General features: G+C 46.6%; 2 protein-coding genes across 3 annotated transcripts in view; one reads left to right on the top strand and one right to left on the bottom strand.

Moving 5' to 3' along the window:
- Positions 1-668: 668 nt before the first annotated feature.
- TXNDC9 (thioredoxin domain containing 9) lies at positions 669-7674 on the bottom strand. Its single transcript, XM_012929532.2, has 5 exons — positions 7566-7674; positions 5904-6121; positions 2156-2274; positions 1379-1633; positions 669-855 (listed from the first exon to the last, which is right to left on the bottom strand). The coding sequence occupies exons 2-5, from the start codon at positions 6090-6092 to the stop codon at positions 735-737; spliced, it is 684 nt and encodes a 227-aa protein (XP_012784986.2). The 5' UTR covers positions 6093-6121; positions 7566-7674; the 3' UTR covers positions 669-734.
- Positions 7675-8230: 556 nt separating this feature from the next.
- Positions 8231-19620, top strand: part of EIF5B (eukaryotic translation initiation factor 5B) — a 71840-nt gene continuing 60450 nt past the window's right edge. The window contains exon 1 of one of the 2 annotated variants that reach the window (XM_058667526.1): positions 8231-8592. In XM_058667526.1, the coding sequence (XP_058523509.1) occupies positions 8558-8592 (35 nt within the window). In that variant the 5' untranslated portion in view covers positions 8231-8557. Of the gene's footprint in view, positions 8593-9152; positions 9330-19620 lie in introns of those variants that run through there. The other variant, XM_058667527.1, reaches the window with a different exon arrangement.

The raw sequence follows: 19620 nt of genomic DNA, 5'->3' as shown, positions 1-19620 counted from the left end.
TAATTTTCTTGAATAAATGTTGGCAGTTTGTTCTTTTGACAACTTACAGAGATGCAGACATTTTTTTAACTTTTCTTTTTAAATCAGCTGTGGTGGTTTTATTGAGGAGAGCCAGGGGGGTTACCTCAGATGTCATTCAAGTGCTCCCTGATCACTTCAGTGCACGTCTTGTAATACAGGCAATCGGGACCCTTTAAATAAGGCAGTATGTTCACAACCTGAAATAGTTTTCTGCTGCTATCAGTTGATTCAGCATCAACAGGCAGCATTTAGAATAAATAAGCAGTTCTTTAAAAGCTACTTAAATATATTCCAGAAGTGAAGAGTGTCCTAGCTCATTTACAAGTGCAGTGTCACACACCAGTAAATGTTACATGGCCTGTTGTATAAAGAAAATAGTGTTAAGAATCAGTCCTGAACTAGTTCACCAAGATTTCTAGTTCTCAGTAGATCAGAAACACAATTATGAATGGTATAATGATGCAAGAAACATGATAAAATCAGTCTCAAAAATAGAGGATTCAAATCCTTCCTGGTTAATTTAAGTACTCCGCTGTTTCCCTCGGCTGAAAATGCCGGACAAGAATATGGTGCAGGCGCCTTGGTACGGGATGGAGTACACAGAACCCCAGAATGTGAGAACTGTGACCAGCGGGTTAAAAGCAACAGAAGTTTAAAAACACATTAAAAAAGTAAGTAGAAATAAAACAACAATTTACAAAGACTACTGAGCTCTAGTCATCATCAGAGTCTGAATCGTATTTCTTTCCACCTCGGATAGTTTTCTTTTCCACCTTTGTGAAGTTTGTTCCGAATTTCTTTTGGTTCTGAAACGGTGGCTCCATTAAGTTTCCACTAAAAAGAAAAAGTTGAAAAGCATTTATCCTTCATGGTTTAATACAGTTGATAAACCAAACTGTTAAAATAAAAAATCTTTTTTCTTCCTCACTATCACACTTAGAAAACAGCACAAGTTTTTTTCAAGTGTCAGGGAAGAGGTGAGAGCTGATGAGTAACAACTTTAAATCTCATTTTATATCACTCCGATACTCCATCTGGTCTCTTAATCAGTAATTACTGGTTAGAATTTCAAGGTTGTGTCAACAGAACTTCTGGTCGAAAAGCAAAGAGAATTTTGCTTTTGTCAGTTCTGGGTGCAGTGAGCCTGTATTAGAAGTTCTTTTTACTGGGAGAATTACAGACAATACTGCTGTCTTACAGCTAGCCTGCTGTGGTGTAAGAACAATATTGTCAGTTTGATTCTGTTTATCCTCTGTCACTGAAAGAGCAAAAAACAAACAAAAAAAACCCACAAAAGAAGCTTCTTGGAAAACGCCAACTAGACAGGAATTAAATTTGTCCTGCTGCTGAAAGTTACCTGTAGTTAATAATATCAGAGCACCCAAGCCTCCACTCCAAAGTTTCTGTGGTGAAGTCATCTGAATTTCCTAGGTCCGTAAATCCGACAACATAATCTTTCGTCTTCCCGTCCTTCACCAGTGCCAGTGTGGGAATGACTTTGATGCGCAGTCTCTCACAAAGGAAAGGTGCTTTCTCCACATTCAGCTTCAGAAACTTTGTCTCAAGATGTTTCTTGGACAGTATCACCAGATGTCTGTCGAGTATTTTACACCTGTAAGTCACAAAATGAACATCACTTAGGCACATCTCTACAATTTTTAAGCTTACAGTTTGGCAGTCACCTTAACGTGGTGTCAGAACCCCGTTCCACCTCAGAGATTATTATGAGAGAGAAAAACAATTTAGCACCCTATAAAGTTGTATTTGTCCTAGTGATACTTTTAAGAACCAGAAGCTAGGGCCTGGCATGGTAGTCTAATGGCTAAAATCCTTGCTTTGCATGCCCCGGGATCCCATTTAAGCACTGGTTCATATTCTAACTGCTCCACTGCCCATCCAACTCCCTGCTTGTGGCCTGGGAAAGCAGTCAAGGGTGGCCCAAAGCCTTGGGACCCTACACCCACATGGGAGACCTGGAAGAGGCTCTGGGCTCCTAGCTTCAGATCAGCTCAGCTCTGGCTGTTGTGGCTGCTTGGGGAGTGAATCATTGGACTGAAGATCTTCCTCTCTGTGTATCTGACTTTCCAATAAAAATAAATCCTTAAAAAAAAGTCTCAGATGGAAATATACTTACCTGAATGTAGAATCTCTGTAGAAATGGCAAACCACGTTTTTACTCTCCTTGACTTCTTGAAAAAAGTCTCTCTCACTGGGAATTTCTCTGTATTCCCCGTGTCCTTTAGAGAGCCATTCCTAATTTGGAGAGAAGCAAAGCATTACTGATGTCAGTACCACTTGGCACCGTAAGCGCCCAAGCCGCCAGCTGATTCCTAATGCAGCTGATCTGATCTTGCAGAAAAGTGAATCCCTTGAGCAGTTTACCTTCCTACGGCTCTGGTGGCCCTGCAAAGCCAACCTCTGGGCACCGGCTGATGGCACAGCACTGCCCAGAGGGCACACCATCACCTACCTTGGTGACAACATCTGTTTCCTCAGAACTTCCCAAAGACGTAGGAGGTACATATCCACTTACCCTTTTTGTACTCTTCAATGAAAGCCTGATGTTACAACAAAGCAGCTTTGAGTTATGCCGGGGAGAAAGCAGTCTATGGGAGGACAGTACTGATGTCTGAGGGTCCAGCCTGCTTCTGCTGGCTACAGAGGCAGGTGTTCTTCCAGGCTGGGCACCAGTGGGCCCGCCAAGTGCCCACAACCAGGGAACACCTCATGTTAAAACAGTGAGCCTTTATCAGCCAAGTCTGACAGACCTTGGAGCTTCTAGAACCCTTCCTGTCACCTTGCCCGGAAGCTGGATCTAGTGACCAAGAGCACTGGCCTACATGCAGAAGGCATGCTTGCACACATGCTCCATCATGTATGGGATCATCCTGTCCGACAGCTGGATGGGCTTCAGTTTCCTCATCTGAAATAACTGTCTCCTTGTGCTGTGAAAATGAAAAATCGGGCATCACCGTGAAAACAGCTCAAACAGTGCCTTTCACACAAATACCTCATAAACCACATCACATCTCTTAACTTGGGTCTGTGGATCTTAGCTTGGCCTTAGAGAAGTTGTGCCTCTTTCAATGCCAGTGCATCAAACACCATCTCACCTATGTTTCCCCTCTTCCAGGTCTTTCAACCTTACTCTTCCCAGATGTACTCCTCTGAACATACTTTAATCGGCCCAGCACCTTTTGAAATGGGACAGGTGTCTGAATCTAACCCTCCAGAAATGGCCCAACTGGGGAGGGCCAGGAATGCTTCCAGACTTCACCTGACGTGGCCCAGACTGGGTCCACAGTTTTAGCATTAATTTTGTATCAGCTTACCAGGTCACTCTCATGGGAGGCTCTGGTACTGTCTCCCTAGTGAAGTGTCTATGAACACTTGGACTTCTCAAATATAGTTCCTTCATGCCAGCTGCCGTTTCATCACGGCTTTTGACAAACATGACATGTACCCTTTAAGAGAATGCGTGATTTAAATTTTTATTTGAAAGGCACAATTGCGAAGAGAATGAGAGACAGATCTTTCATCTACCAGTTCACTCCCAGACACCCAGAGAGGCCCAGTCTGAAGCCATAACTTCTTCCAGCTCTCCCATGTGGGTTTAAGGATCCAAGAACGTGGTCCATCTTCCTTGGTTTTCCTAGGCATGTTAACAGTAGCTGGATCCGAGGTGAGGCAGCTGGGACATAAACCAGCGCACATATACGAATGCTGGCACAGTAGGCTGAGGCTTAATCTACTAAGCCACGGTGTCAGTCACAGAAACCATTTGTTTTCCTAAGTGCTATCCTGTCTTCATTATTTATTCTCATGTGTTTAACCTGAAGACCTGAAACTGGATGCTTTTAAGGAAGGTGCAAAACTCCTCCCCTTCCCTAGTGCTCAGAGCCTGTCCCTCGAGCTCCTGGCACGGCACCTCCACACAGTGCGTGCCCCACAGAATCCAGCAGAGTGGGCCTGCCTGAGCCCTGGCAGCTGGGTCTCACCTGGCTCTCTTTCAACAGCCAACATCCAAGCTTCTACTGGGCTCCATTTTTCATCTTCTGCCCTTGTTTCCTTTCTTAGTGCGACAGCTTTGGCTGCCACGGAAGGGCTGGCAGAGGACTCCACAGACCAGCAAGAATGCCGAGTATCTACTATGCTATTCAGATTCCCCCAACACTTTAGGGATTGTAAAGCTAAAATGAGCACACAATCAACACTGCTCTTTCAAAGTGCCAATACAAACCACTAAGGTCTCTTTACTCACACAGGAAATAAAAAAGAAATACGGGGTCAGCACTGTGGTGCAGCAATGTTAGCTGGGATCCGCAATGCCCAGCATCCCACCTGAGTGCGAGCTTGAGTCTTGGCTGCTCCACTTCCAATCCAGCCCTGCTAATACATCTGGGAAAGCAGTGGAAGATGGCCTAAACGCTTGGGCCCCCACACTCACGTGGGAGGCCTCCTGGATTGAACTGCCGGCTTTGGCTTCAGTCTGTGGACAGAACTCTTCTGTCTCTCCTGCTCTTTCTAGAACTCTACCTTTCAAATAAATCTTAAAAAACAAACAGCATCTCTCCCCCTCCACTGCTCTGCCTTTCAAACATACAGATAAAAATCTATTAAAATGCAATGAGTTCTAAAAAAGGGCCCCCGAGTTACCCCGTTACTTTAAACTGATTTACAAATTAAGACCCGGCTCAGTTGGTTTTTGTAAGTATTCAGACTAATGTTTAAAACTGGTGGAAACTTCCTGTAAGAATTATTAAACACATGGTGCTTACTGCCTATTAGGTAGATTATCCTTCTCTAAAGACCATCCTGATTGTAAGGATTGCCTTATTTAGTTGCTACTGTGCAACCGGAAGAGCCCAGCAAGACTAGGGCAACGTGGCCGCCTTCCTTTGTGATCAAGCATGCACCAGATATGTCACACAATTATGCATTACAATGTTGATGCCTGAAATACTCTCCAACGTAAAACAGATTCAACGGCCTTGCGCAGTAGCCTAGTGGCTAAAGTCCTTGCTGTGTATGCACCGGGATCCTGTATCAGCGCCAATTTGTTTCCGAGAAACTACACTTCCCATCCAGATCCCTGCTTGTAGCTTGGGAGGGCAGTCAAGGACGGCACAAAGCCTTGGGATTCTGCACCTGCATGGGAGATCCTGAAGAGGCTCTGGGCTCCTAGCTTCGGATCAGCTCAGTTCTGGCCGTTGCGGCCACTTGGGAAATGAACCAGCAGACAGAAGATTTTTCTCTGTCTCCTTGTCAGTAAATCTGACTTTCCAATGAAAAGAAATCCATTTTTAAGATTTATTTTATTGGAAAGACAGATATACAGAGAGAAGGAGAGACAGAGAAGAAGATCTTCCGTCTGATGGTTCACTACCCAAGTAACCACAACAGCTGGTTCTGAGCCAATCCGAAGCCAGGAGCCAGGAACTTCCTCCAGGTCTCCCACACGGTACCGGGTCTCAAGGCTTTGGGCTGTCCTCAACTGCTTTTTCAGGCCACAAGCAGGGAGCTGGGATTAGAACCAGCGACCATATGGGATCCAGGACTTTAACCAATATGCTATCTCCCTGGGCCCAATCTTTTTTAAGATTTATTTGTTTTTATTGCAACTCCTTAGCTTTCCTGATGTTTACTATGTCAACTAAATAATCCCAAACCAAAATGACATTGGTTCAGCTCTTTTGTCTAAGGACAGAGACTTTCAAACTTTTTTCATTTCTGGGGCCACTTTTTAACAGTGTACTTTGAATTAGAAAAACAAACAAACAAAACCCTACAAATGAGGCCCGTCACACACTACAGCGCGCGGGGATGTAGGCTGGTGGGGAGCAATCCATCAGCAATTTCAGAAAGCGGGGGAGAGTGGTTACTTGTTTCTGCTGCTGAGCTTTGCGCAGCGCCTCGAGTCTCTTCTCCTTGAGCCGCTCCAGGTCATCCTCGTCCATCTGGTCCAGCTTCTGAATCTCGGCATCCAGATGTTCTTCCACCAGTTTGGTGCTCTGAAGCAACTGGTTCTCCAGGACTTTGGAAAACATGTCCACAGACGCGTCCGCTTCCATTCTTCCAAAGGAGACGGCTCGGCTTCGTGCTGCAAACAGGTGTCACCCAGGGAAGGAAGGAGAGAGTCGACGGTAAGCAAAGTGCCTGCCCGCTCTCCCATTTACAGCACACCACGTCCAGAGGCCTGTGCCAACACCTGGGCATCTGGCACCAGGCTGACAGCCAACTTCAGGTGGTCCGGGCTCAGTCTGTGTTCCGCTATACTTAACACAAGCCTTTATGACCATAACCAGACCACAGCACGGCCAGTTGCAAAGTTATAACTGGTGGATTACACTGATAATCAGGATTCTTTACCAAATGGCAAAGAAAAGCAAAACAAGTGGTTATGAACAATAATTTAAAAATACGATAACGCTTAAGGAGTCATGTTAGAACTTATGTAAATGATATCGGACAAGAGCATTACTGTCTGTTCCTCTTCTACATCTAACAAAACCCGCGAGGCTGCAAAAATATTGGCTTCAATTTGTTTAAACCTGAAGTTCTGGATTGATATGTAAAATAAATGCTCCAAATATTTTTAAAACACTGCTGCCCCCCCCCCAACACCCCCATCTGTGTCCATGTTGCAGGAAGGTGCTGCGGCTTGTGAACTGTAGTTCACATGTACAAACAAAGGCTGAGCATAAATATTCTGAATTCCAGGAGCTGGTGTGGTGGCTTAATGGGATAAAGCTCCAGTTCCAAGCACTGGCATCCCATATGGGCGCCGGTTCTAACCCTGCAGCTCCACTTCCCACCCAGCTCCCTGCTTGTGGCCTGGGAAAGCAGTCGAGGATGGCCCAAAGCCCTGGCACCCTTCACCCACGTGGGTGACGCGGGGGAAGCTCCTGGCTGCTGAATTTGCTCAACTTGGGCGTTGTGGCCATCTAGGGAGTGAACCAGCGGATGGAAGATCTCTATCTGTCCTTTCTCTGCAAAGCCTGTTGATGCCCCACGTGGGTAGTTTCCACATGTGTCCACTGAAATAAAGGCGCACCTATAAGATAGTGTGAAATACCTTTAGGCTAGGTTCCGGGGTGTACCTGAAACAAGTGAACTGTGCATTCTGACTTGGGCCCCCAGCTCCAAGATAACTAAATACTGAAAAACAAAACAAAACAAACCCAAATCCAATGTGTTTCTGGTTCCAGGCATTTTAGATAAGGGCTGCTGAACCTAACTGAAGTCCTGAGAACTCTGAATACATTAAGAACTGACACTCGGACTGGCCCACCCAGGCCCTCCAGAAATGCTGGAAATGGGACAGAAGGCCTGCGGGCCCTCCGCCGAGCCAGCGGCGCTCCGGACGCGGCCCGGGTGGACTGCAACGGGCGGGGGCGGCGCAGAGGCGGCTCCTCCAGCCCACCCCGGACGCCCCCCGCCACGGCTCCCACCGAAGGCCGCCGGTTGGCGAACTCCCCGCACCCTCTCCCAGCGCCCCTCGCGCCCCTGCCCCGCAGCGCCCCGCACAACCCCGCGCGCCTCACCGGAGCGGATCCCGACACGCCAGCGCCCGGCGTCTACACAGCAGCCCTGCCCGGCGGTTGCAGCCTCGCCGCGCTGACCAACGTCACTTCCGCGTCCTCCTGGCCTGCGATCCTCTCGCGAGACGAGCCAAGTCACCCTTGGAGAAGGCTGCCCGGAGGAAGGGCGGGGCGAGCGCAGGCGTGCTGGTCTCTCTTCCTCTTTTTATTTTTACCCTGTTGCTGACTTGTAGGAATCCTATGGTTTCCGATTCTCAACTTCTCGGGGTAGTTTGCACGGCGGGAAAGGGCGCAAAGCACGCCGGAACTTGTAGTTTCTCGTTGAATGGGATGGAGTTGCCCGGTCTCTTCATATCTAGGATCTAGATTCCTTTCCTCCCGTGTTGACACTGGAGCCGGTTTCTAAGGCTTAGCGAAAGTCACACTTTGCTCTAACTTCGTAGCCCCGCGTACAGGTGCTCTTTGACACCCCAAAACTCCCCATTTTGTCCTGGAACCTCACAGGGCTCTTTATTTGAACTTAGTGTGGTTTCAGAATACCAAGCCATAAAGGACGCTCAAGGCCAAGCCTCGCCCACACCCCGGCCAGCCGTCTTGTCTTGATCAGGAGTACGTGTTGTGGGGTAACTGACCCCTCCATTGTCCCCGCACGCTCCGGGGTTCTAGAACCCGGTGGAGGGCGCGCGGGGCGTCGGTGCGAGGCGGCCTCGCGCCGGCAGGGGGCGCTCGCGCCGCAGCGGCCGGGCGGGCTGCGGACACTCTAGCCGCCGCGCACGCAGCTCTCGATGAGCCGCGCCGTGCGTCCCCACGCCGAGGCGGAGGGGCGATGCGCCTGCGCGCTGAGCGCTCACACTATATGTGCCGTGTCCCCAGCGCGCGGGTCCGTGGAGAGCCGCCGGCAGCGAGGGGCGGCCGCTGGGAGCCGGGCGCGGAGCCGAGTCGGACGCGGGGCCGTGGGCGTGGGAGCGAGGTCGGGGCCCAGGGGCTGACCAGCCATGGGGAAGAAGCAGAAAAACAAGAACGAAGACGGGTAAGCCGCTGACTCGCTCGGCCGTCCGCGGGGGTCCCCGGTGGCTCGGCCCCGGGTTCGAGGCTCGTGAGGAGCCCGTGGGGGCGGGGGAGGCTCCCGGGCCCTGGAAGGGCGGCTCTGGAAGGGCAGCGCGGCCCTGCACACCGTCCTCGCAGCCTCCGCCGGGGCGCGCTGGCGGGGCCGGGCGGGTCCTTCCAGCCGCGCTGCCCCGTGTTGCCGGGCGTGGACCCGCGGCGCCCCGGGGCCGTGGAGGTGAGCCGGGGGCTCCCGGGCCAGCACCTGCGCGCACGCCTCCCTCACCTGCGCGCCTTGGGTGCCCTCAGGAGCGCGGGGCCACACTCGGGGCTTCTCCCGGTCTCCTCTTCCGGCCTGTCTTGGGGTCACTTCTTGGCTCCAGCACCTCCTCGAAGCGGAGAGGAGGAGGTGAACCCCTCCTTTGTAAGCACGGGAAGAGGGTTTTTTTGTGGGAGTCTGTGTGGGGTGGGTGGGTTGGGGAGCAGTCGCGTTGTTAAGGGTGAGTGTGAGTTCTTGAGCTGGAGGTTTTTGGAACCTGTGTGTCTGTGACGTTCGACGGAGTCCTCTTCCCTTTCCACTGGAGGAGTTGGCTTCCTGAGCGTGAGCAACATCTGTTACTTTTCACCTTTGTACCAAACTCGGTTTAAATACCACGGGAGACTACGGGAAAATCAAAACACAACCCGACATTAAGCTAGTTCATCATTCTCAGTCAAAAACAAGTAAGAGGTCTTGAATTTAAAGTTTCTAATTCTGTCCGAGTCCTGGGTGATTTTTTTTTTTTTTTTTTTCTGTTTCTCAGCTGTTGCCGACCCCGGTAGCAAGGCGGGGCTTGTATTTCGATTTTAGGTGTGTTGGAGGAAGCTCTTTGGTTTGGAGGACAGAACATTCAGCCAAGTCAGACGAAGTGATTCTGAGGGGTTTACTGGAACACACATTTCTGTACTTTGATAGATTTTTGTTGTTGTTGCGTAGAGAACTTTTTAATCCCTAGGAGAGTCTTAGTTGTTCACAAAACGTTAGAGAATGAAAGTAGTCAAAGGTGGTGAGTGAGTTGTGCTGTTGTTTGCATGCGCCACGGTTCTATTGATCCCACCTGCTGGGTGTTTCAGAGCAGATGTTGATTTGTAAACCTGTCAGGTGGACCTGAAAGATGAACCCTTGAAACAGAAAGCAGAACCCTGGGGGTCATCATCAGACTCTAAAAATGCTAACCTCGATTTCGTAAATATTTTCCCGGTTATTAATTAATTATTAATCTGATTTAAATTTAAAAATGTTTGTACTACATCCAGTTGTATGTTCCCGATACTCATGAAGGAAAGGAAACCAACAAGAAGAGCACAAAGTTGTTTTTTGTGTGTGGAAAATTGAATGTTTGTGTTGACCAGAGAGATTGCCATGGATGGTGTAAAGTTGAAATCGTAAATGCCGGAGTTTGTTGGTAATCGTTTGGTTTGGTAGTGTCTTTGAAAGTGTGTGTGTGTATATATGTATATATGCCTTACGGGTGAGTACCTGAGGTCACGCACATGCTGTGTTTGACTCTGGTGTTCCACATAACTTGTTGCAGGTGAGGAGAAGGTCGTCCCAGGCTTTTTGAGTTTGTTTTTTCCCCTTTGTTTCAGTAGTCTGCCTTCAGGGGTATTTTGAATATTTATCGTAGGAACCTGACTGCAGGCAGGGAAGATCATCTGGAAGGAGCGAGTTCTGTTTTAGGGTTAAGACTTTTATTTAGGCAAAAGGAGATGTTTATTCTTAATTCTCTTTATAGGAAGATTTTGCTGTCATGCTGCCTCCCCTCATCTTCCAAGCTTTCCTAAGCTGGACATCCTGGCCAGGCAGGCTGGACAAGGCATGAACAGTTAGCAACATGAGGCTTTTAAGTTTTGGAAATAACATAAAATAGCTGACTTTTTTTTTAAAAGGTTTTTAAAAAATTATTATTATTGGAAAGGCAGACTTACAGAGAGAAGTAGAGACAGATAAGGAAAGATCTTCCATTTGTTGGCTCACTCCCCAAATGGCCACAACGGCCAGAGATGAGCCTATCTGAAGTCCGGTCGCAGGATCTTCTTCCAGGTCTCCCCTTGGGTGCTGGGTCCCTAGGTCTTGGGCCATCTTCCACTGCTTTTCCCCGCTGCAAGCAGTGAGTTGGATGGGAAGTGGAGCAGCTGGGACACAAACTGGCACCCATATGGGATGCTGATGCTGCAGGTAGGTTAGCTCGGAAAGCCAAGACTCAGCCCCTTGTTGAGTATTCTTAACCCATATGGTTTGTTTGTTTGTTTGTTTGTTTTTTTAAAGATTTTATTATTGGAAAGCTGGATATACAGAGAGGAGGAGAGACAGAGAGGAAGATCTTCCGTCCAATGATTCACTCCCCAAGTGAGCCGCAACGGGCCGGTGCGCGCCGATCCAAAGCCGGGAACCTGGAACCTCTTCCGGGTCTCCCACGCGGGTGCAGGGTCCCAAAGCATTGGGCCGTCCTCGACTGCTTTCCCAGGCCACAAGCAGGGAGCTGGATGGGAAGTGGAGCTGCCGGGATTAGAACCGGCGCCCATCTGGGATCCCAGTGTGCTCAAGGTGAGGACTTTAGCTGCTAGGCCACGCCGCCGGGCCCACCCATATGTTAAATTACTTCTATTTTAATTTGCTTGCCATTTGATGTTGATTTTCAATTTTATTTAATCTAATTGTATTTGTATAGCATATGTTCTGTTGTATCAATGGCTGAGATATTTATGGTATACTTGTCTTTTTTTTTTTTTTGAGGATAGAGTGTTTAATTCTGTTGCAACTTGAACTAATCAGAGTATGAGATTTTGATACATTGTGTAGGAGAAGTTTTTTTCAGTTAACAAGGAAATTGTTGATGTTGAAACAAAGAAGAGACTGTAGATGAAATAAGCTTGAAGTCAGGGCTGCCATTCCTTAGGACCTCACCAGTCCTGGTCTGCTTAGTGTGGGTTGGGCGGTGTCCCACTGTTTACACAGTGCAGGGCGTGTTCTGGTGTGGGCAGAAAAGAAGGGTGAAGACGAATGTATGCGTATTTTACCATTAGTCATCAATGTTTTATTTGGGTATTTTTCTTTTTTTAAGGGTCTCTCAATATTTAAATGTGTTAAGTGGGAAGTTAGTTTTTTTTTTTTTTAGGTTTTAAGGATTCTACTCTATTACCTTAATAGAATTCATACAACCCTTCCCACCTGCCACTACTACCTTCCTCATCCATCCTTCCCATCCTTTTCCCCCAGTAGAGAGAAGGGATGTGTTGGTTTGACTCATCCTGCAGTCGGTTCTGGAAATGGGGGTGTCATTTGGGGCTGTGTCTCATGTAGGCCTTTGGGTAATAGGGTTCTGGCTGCCTTCTGTACCAGCTTGCTGCTCTGGCCCTAGTAACTCCACTGTTTGCTTTTCAGTGCAGATGATACTGTGGCTGTCCCTGACAGAGCCCTTCCTTTTGTGGACATCCTGGTTGTTTCTGAGGTACTGTTCAACCCTTACATGGTGACCAGCGAGAATGGTCAGGTTAGCAGAGTCTCTGGGATTGAGGGAGCTGTTGGTGTATCAGGCCTTGCTGGGCTGCGCAGAGTTAACAGTTCGGTGCAGTGTAGAAAAGGCTGAAATATCGGGCCCGGCGGCGTGGCCTAGCGGCTAAAGTCCTCACCTTGAATGTGTCGGGATCCCATGTGGGCACTGGTTCTAATCCCGGCAGCTCCACTTCCCATCCAGCTCCCTGCTTGTGGCCTGGGAAAGCAGTCGAGGATGGCCCAAAGCCTTGGGACCCTGCACCCAACGTGGGAGACCCGGAAGAGGTTCCAGGTTCCTGGCTTTGGATTGGCGCAGCACCGGCCGTTGCGGCTCACTTGGGGAGTGAATCATCGGACGGAAGATCTTGCTCTCTGTATATCTGACTTTGTAATAAAAATAAATAAATCTTAAAAAAAAAAAAAGGGCTGAAATACGCCCAAATCAAAAACTAAGTGCTGATAAGCTCTGCAAGTGGAAAATTCTACACCATAAAAACTTGGTTTCATGTATGAAATTATTTACACTGTTGTAAAATTATCTCAGGGATGTAAATAAGGTATATATAGAACACCACAAATGGATTTTGTATTTAGCCTTGAATCCCATACCTGAGAGATCTCATTTTGTCTATGCAAATGTTACAGAATCCAAAAAAAAATTCCGAATAGCCCTTGTCTCACGCCTTTTGGGGTAGGGATATTCAGCTCATAGTTTATGTGATCTGGGTTTAATAAAGGAATTCATTTCTTACTTGCATATATTTGAATTAGTTTAAAATGTATGTGCATATTTTAGATTAGAAAAAGCATAATCCAGCAGGTCCTTTGGTTTAGCTTGTTCCTTATTTTTTTTTTTTTAAGATTTATTTATGTTATTACAGCCAGATATAAACAGAGGAGGAGAGACAGAGAGGAAGATCTTCCGTCTGATGATTCACTCCCCAAGTGAGCCACAACGGGCCGATGCGCGCCGATCCGAAGCCGGGAACCTGGAACCTCTTCCGGGTCTCCCACGCGGGTGCAGGGTCCCAAAGCTTTGGGCCGTCCTCGACTGCCTTCCCAGGCCACAAGCAGGGAGCTGGATGGGAAGTGGAGCTGCCGGAATTCGAACCCGCGCCCATCTGGGATCCCGGGGCTTTCAAGGCGAGGACTTTCAAGGCCACGCCGCCGGGCCCAGCTTGTTCCTTATTGATTAGGCAGTTGCTGGAGGAACAAGTCCTGTTTGCTGTAGGTGAGTAAGAAAGCAGGTTAGAGATCTGTTTGTAGTAATCTGTACAAGCTTGCATGCTGTTGGGTCCTCTGGAAAACAGAGTGTGCTTTTTTTTTTTTTTTTTTTTAAGATTTGTTTTATTTACTTAAAAGGCAGAGTTAGAGGGACGGAGAAGTCTTTCATCCCCTGGTTCACTTCCCAAATGGTTGCAACAACCGGGGCTGGACCAGGCCAAAGCCAGGGCTCTCTTCCAGGTCTCCCATATGAGTTCAGGGGACCAAGTCATCTCCATGAGTCATCCTGCACTGCTTTTCCAGGTGCGTAACAGGGAGCTGGATTGCAAGTGGGGCGGGCGGCTGGGCTCAAACTAGCATCTGCATGTAACGCTGGCATCGCTGTGGCAGCTAAAGCCACTGCCCAGGCTGGCCTGCTTGCAATCAGCCGCTTTTAATGTTACTTGCCCATTACTTGCGTTTAAGTTTTAAGGTAGGGAAACATTGTTCAGAGAAGTGTCACTGGTTTCGTTAGAATAGCAGGGGTCAGACTTGTTGGCTCCCCAGACTCTTTGCAAAAAACACCTGGAATCACAGAGTGTGTGTGTGTAGGTGTTACCCGTGGGTGCTTGCTGTATTACAAGTTAAAACTGAGACGTTACGGAAGCATTTCTTAATTAAAGAACACTTTGATACTACTGAAAGTTATGTTACTATAGAAGTTTTAAGGAGTGACGTTGTAAATTACCTTTTTTGAAATTCTTTATTGTTTTAGTAGAAGATGACTAGATTCTTTCTGCTTGTACCTTTGATCTGTAGCATTATCACACCTCGTGGAGCCTCTGAAAAATTCCCTGTACACTTGTGCGAAAGTGAGAATGAGGAAAACGAATAGCTTTTTAGTATTATTTTGAAAGTTGTTTTCTAGGAGTCTAAGAGCTCTTGGACAAAGTTCAGAGGCTGCTGTTTTAGGGATTTGTGAGTGAACCCTAACTAAGTTTTTTTTTTTTTAAATTTAATTATTTATTATTTAACTTCAGTAATTACATTGTATTATGTGACACAGTTACATAGATACTTGGGTTCTCCCACCCCTCCCCAAACCCTCCCACCATGGCTAAGTTTTTGTGAGAACTTTTCCAACCTGTCTGAACATCATTAATGTTTGATGCTTAGAATCCTTCAGGATCACTGTAGCTGAGATGTCTGTGGGTGTAATGATTAATGCTTTTGATTCTTTTCCTCCATAATATTTTAATTTGTTTTTTAAAGATTTATTTTATTTTTATTACAAAGTCAGATATACTGAGAGGAAGAGAGACAGAGAGGAAGTGGAGCTGCCGGGATTAGAACCAGCAGCCATATGGGATCAAGGTGAGGACCTTAGCCACTAGGCCACGCTGCCGAGCCCCAATAATATTTTAATTTATAGGCAAACTTGGCAAGAAGCCCACACTTCAGTCTCTGGTGGGCTGGGCGTTTGGCCCAGCAGTTAAGACCGCATCAGAGTGCCTGGCTCTGCTCTCAGGGCTGCCCACTCGGAGTGGCAGGAGGCATTGGCTCCTGGCCACCTATATGGAAGTCCCAGCTCAAGTTGTGTCTGCTGGCTTCAGCCAGTCTCAGTCTGTTGCAGTTGACTTAAATTGGAAATATATTTTTTATTTTAAGAATTATTTTTTTATTGGAAAGTCACATATATAGAGAGGAGAAACAAGGATGATCTTTCAACTGCTGATTCACTCCCCAAGTGGCCGTGCAATAGCTGGAGCTGAGCCAATTTGAAGCCAGGAGCCCAGAGCCTCTTCTGGGTCTCCCATGTGGGTACAGGGTCCCAAGGCTTTGGGATTTTTTAAAAAAGATTTATTTTATTTTTATTGCAAAGTCAGATATATAGAGAGGAGGAGAGAGAGGAAAATCTTCCATCTGATGATCCATTCTCCAAATGATCACAATGGCCAGTGCTGTGCTGATCCGAAGCCAGGAGCCTGGAGCCTCCTCCAGGTCTCCCACATGGGTGCAGAGGCCCAAGATTTTGGGATGTTCTTGACTGCCTTCCCAGGCCACAAGCGGGGAGCTGGATGGGAAACAGGGCTGCTGGGATTAGAACCGGTGCCGATATGGGATCCCGACACACAGTGCTGGGCTACTGCGCCGGGCCGGGGTAGGAGACCTGTTAATGAAACTTCATTCCATTCGGGAAATAGTGTCTGATCACTGAAATGCTGGATACTATTCTAGGTGTTGCGAATGGTGATGAACAAATAGCATGGCACACCTTTTTCTTTTTTCTTTTTTTTAACATTCCTTAATTTTGAGTTTGATTTGTGGTAACATTTCCTTAGGCTGAAGGATGACACACTTTTTACTTTGTGTAATTTAACTGAAATAGTTTATTTGCATCTGTAAGGTGTTTCTTGTTTGGCTTATTTCTCAGTGTTACAAGTTTCAGCTGCTGTTAATGTAACAACTTTGTTTTTGATTTATAGTAAAGCTTTTCATCATGTTTATCTTATGTGAGACTCACCTTACTCTGAACTCTTATTATTAAAAATGTGTGTCTAAGGGTGCTGTAGTTAATGGTTATTTATAATTAACGAGGGAGGAAAGCAGAAGATCAAAGGCATTACAGCAGAATCTAGATGTGATGTGCAGGTGACCACTCTCGCTCCCTTTCTTTTGCTTTGAGACAAATGTGCACTGTTGAGAAACTTACAAAGCATATAGATGTTTTAAAAATAGTTTATAACGTGGCAACAGTATACTACCTGCCCTGCTTTTTATAGCTTTGCTATAATTAGTTTGACATTCTGGGAGGAAAGGGTCTTTCATACCTCTTGGTATGAGTTTTACTGTGTTTCGGTGTAGGACTGAGAGCTTGCTTAGGGATTAAGTACGGCTATGGCAGCATTTTTTACCATCATGGCTGTACTTGCTGGTTTAAGAAATCCTGACAGTCCGAGTTGTACAGAATGTCCAAAATTACACAGAACCTTCACTGAAGTAACCAAGGCTTGTTAAGGAAAGAAATGACAGCCATTGTTTACAGATGCTGAAATTTAAAGGATTTCTCCCTTTGGGGCTGGTGCTATGGTGCAGTGGGATCAGCCCCCTCTTGCAGGAAGCTGGAGTCCTGGCTGCTCCACTTCCAATCTAGCTCTTTGCTAATGCACCGGGAATGCTGATGTGCCTGCAAGAACAGTGGGGAATGGCACAGGCCACACCCACATGGGAGGCCACCGGAAGCTCTTGGTTTCAGCCTCACCATTGTGGCCTTTTGAAGAGAGAACCAGTGAATGGAAGAGCTCTGATCTGTGTAATTCTGCCTTTCAAGAAAGATGGGCATTTAGTCTAATGGTTAAGACACCAGTGTCTCTTGTGGGAATCCCTGGGTTTCCTACCTAGAGCTGTGTTCCCAGTTTCACTATCCTGCCAGTGTAGACACCAGGAGGAAGCAGACAGGATAGCGGAACCGAGACTAAATGCCCATCTCTGTAACAGTTCTTGTTTGAATGTTTTTTTTTTTTTTTGCTTTGTTTTGTTTTCTGCCTGTTTGAGAGGCTGAGTAGCAGACCATTCATCTGCTCATTCCCCAGCTGTCTAGGGTGGCTTAGGCTCAACCAAGGAGAAAACTGGGAGCTGGGAACTCCTTTACATCTGCCGCTTGGGTAAAGACCCAGTTATTGAACCTCTGCCTCCTGGGGTCTGCATTAGCAGGTGGCTGGAGTCAGCTGGAGATGGTTATCATGCCCAAGCATTCTGATGATATATGCCAAGATTTTTTCTTTTCTTACTTCTTCTTCTTTTAAAATATTTATTGATTTATCTGAGAAAGAGATCTGCCATCTGCTAGTTCACTCAGATGGCCACAGCAGTCAGGGTTGGGCTGTCACACCATGAGCTTTATCAGGGTCTCTCACGTGGTAGCAGGAGTGCAGACACTTGGGACATCTGCTGCTTTCACGGGGCCATTATTGGGGAGCTGTGTCGTCATAAGTGCTAAGTGGAGCAGTCAGGACCTGAAGGCTGTCCACATGGGACGCTGGCATTGCAGCCAGTGGCTTCACCTGCTACTACACTGTAATCCAGCTCTTAGAATGCCAATGTGTTAACCACTAGGCAAAACACTTGGCCATTAACTATGTTTATACTATTTCAAGAAGTTCAAGTTTAATACATTTTTGGACTTATTTTTTGAGACATGGCATAAAATTCACTTGTGTGTAAGGTCAGTTAAATGTGTACAGAGCTTATCTTTATCCACAATCATCTTACAGAATTTTCCCGTTACTGAGAAAGTTGTCTCATGGCCTTTTGTGGGTAGCCTTTTCCCAGTGACTAGATTTTGATCCCTGGTCCCTGTGCCTTTGCCTCTCCGACAAAGTCCTGTCAGTAGGATAGGCTTTGTGGTCTGTTGGCTGCCTGGGTTTCGTGTGTGATTTATCCATGTCCGTGCATCTAGCTAGTTTTCCCCTTTTATCGCAGAGTAGTATTCCATTATACAAATAAATAAAAATTCGTTAATAAATTATCAGGCAGGTGAATGTTAACGGTTGTCTCCAGCTTTTCATGGCCATTAGATAAAGCTGCTTTGAATGATTAGTGCACATCTGTGTGTGAATGTAGATTTCATTTTTCTGAGGTGAACAGCTAGGAGCTTGGTTGCTGGGTTTTGACAGTGTTTGCTTAGCTTTAAGAAGCCGCTGGAATGTCTTCTCAAGTGGCTGTGCCAGCTTTGCATTCTCCTAAAGGGTTATGTGGGAGTTCCAGCAGCTTCACATCTCTCAGTGCTTTGTGAAAATAATCCTTACTTTGTCATTCAGGTGGTTGTGTGGTGACACCTAATTGTGATTTCACATTTACTTTTGCTTATTGGTTACAGGTGTCAAGTATTTCTTCACCATTCGTGAAATTCATTGGTTATGTGTCTCCAAATTTTTCCATTTAAAAGTTTTGTGTTGGTTTTTGGTGATAAATTTGTAGACATTCTTACACTTTACAAATTCTTCATCACTATATTGCCTGTATTTTATCAGTCTATGGCGTGCCTGTTATTTGAAGACAACTATATATGAATTTGTGAAAAGTTAGGCAGAGATCTGCAAACCCTTCACCCTGTTCTCCCAAGTTGTCATCTCTTGGGAAATTGTACTGGATCACGACCCAGGTACTGCCAGTGGTCATTCACTGATTATAATCGGGCTTTTCAATTCTTTTTGTACTTCTTTGTGTTTGTGTTCTGAATGACATTGTATGTATAGATTTGTGTATTCGTTACCCAAATCAGGATGCAATATGTCACCGCAAGAACCCTGCGTGTTGTCATTCTGCAGTCACGCTTATCTCTCCTGGTGTCTGGAATCGTTGGCAAGCTGGAAGCCATTCTAATTTCTGGAAGTTTGTCTTTTCATAAATGTCAGCTATAGAATGTTACATACACAAAAAAGTTATACAACATTTTTGAATTGCAGGACATTTTCCCTGACGAAGTCTATGAATTGTCATTAGTTCTTATACTCTTGGTATGCATAGTCTTAAATGTTTCTGATTCTAACGCATTAATACTTGTTTGACATATTTTGTCTTGCTTGTCACTGGAGTGAATTAGGCGTTCTGTTTTTCTCATCACAATGACTAGAAAAGCTCCCTAACCAGTCTCCCTGCCACTTGTACCACAGATAGCCTCCAAAAATTGGAATTTGAGTATATTAGCAAGGTTGAGAGCTCTGGCTATGTTACTAGAATTTATTTCAAATCCCACTTCTGTCTTGTGTTCCTGGGCAAATTCTCTATTAAAAGTAATAGTCGGGCCCAGCGGCGTGGCCTAGCGGCTAAAGTCCTCACCTTGAATGTGCCGGAATCCCATATGGGCGCCGGTTCTAGTCCTGGCAGCTCCACTTCCCATCCAGCTCCCTGCTTGTGGCCTGGGAAAGCAGTCGAGGACGGCCCAGTGCATTGGGACCCTGCACCCATGTGGGAGACCCGGAGGAGGTTCCAGGTTCCCGGCTTTGGATTGGCGCGCACCGGCCCATTGTGGCTCACTTGGGGAGTGAATCATCGGACGGAAGATCTTCCTCTCTGTCTCTCCTCCTCTGTGTATATCTGGCTGTAATAAAATGAATAAATCTTTAAAAAAAAAAAGTAAGAGTCAAGGGCCCGGCAGCGTGGCCTAGCGGCTAAAGTCCTCGCCTTGAAAGCCCTGGGATCCCATATGGGCGCCGGTTCTAATCCCGGCAGCTCCACTTCCCATCCAGCTCCCTGCTTGTGGTCTGGGAAAGC

The sequence above is a fragment of the Ochotona princeps genome, chromosome 8 (genome assembly GCF_030435755.1).
Source record: "Ochotona princeps isolate mOchPri1 chromosome 8, mOchPri1.hap1, whole genome shotgun sequence".
In the NCBI taxonomy this organism is placed as follows: domain Eukaryota; kingdom Metazoa; phylum Chordata; class Mammalia; order Lagomorpha; family Ochotonidae; genus Ochotona; species Ochotona princeps.
Note: the sequence above shows the minus strand (reverse complement) of the source record. Positions and strands in the feature narration are given on the sequence as shown.

Bases quoted from the DNA above. Each gene is read 5' to 3' on its own strand.
- TXNDC9 (XM_012929532.2), bottom strand. From the start codon at position 6,092: ATGGAAGCGGACGCGTCTGTGGACATGTTTTCCAAAGTCCTGGAGAAC. The intron at 1,634-2,155 runs GTAAGTATATTT...TGTGACTTACAG, and splicing joins TACAGAGATTCTACATTCAG to GTGTAAAATACTCGACAGAC. The intron at 856-1,378 runs GTAACTTTCAGC...TTTTCTTTTTAG, and splicing joins TCTGATATTATTAACTACAG to TGGAAACTTAATGGAGCCAC.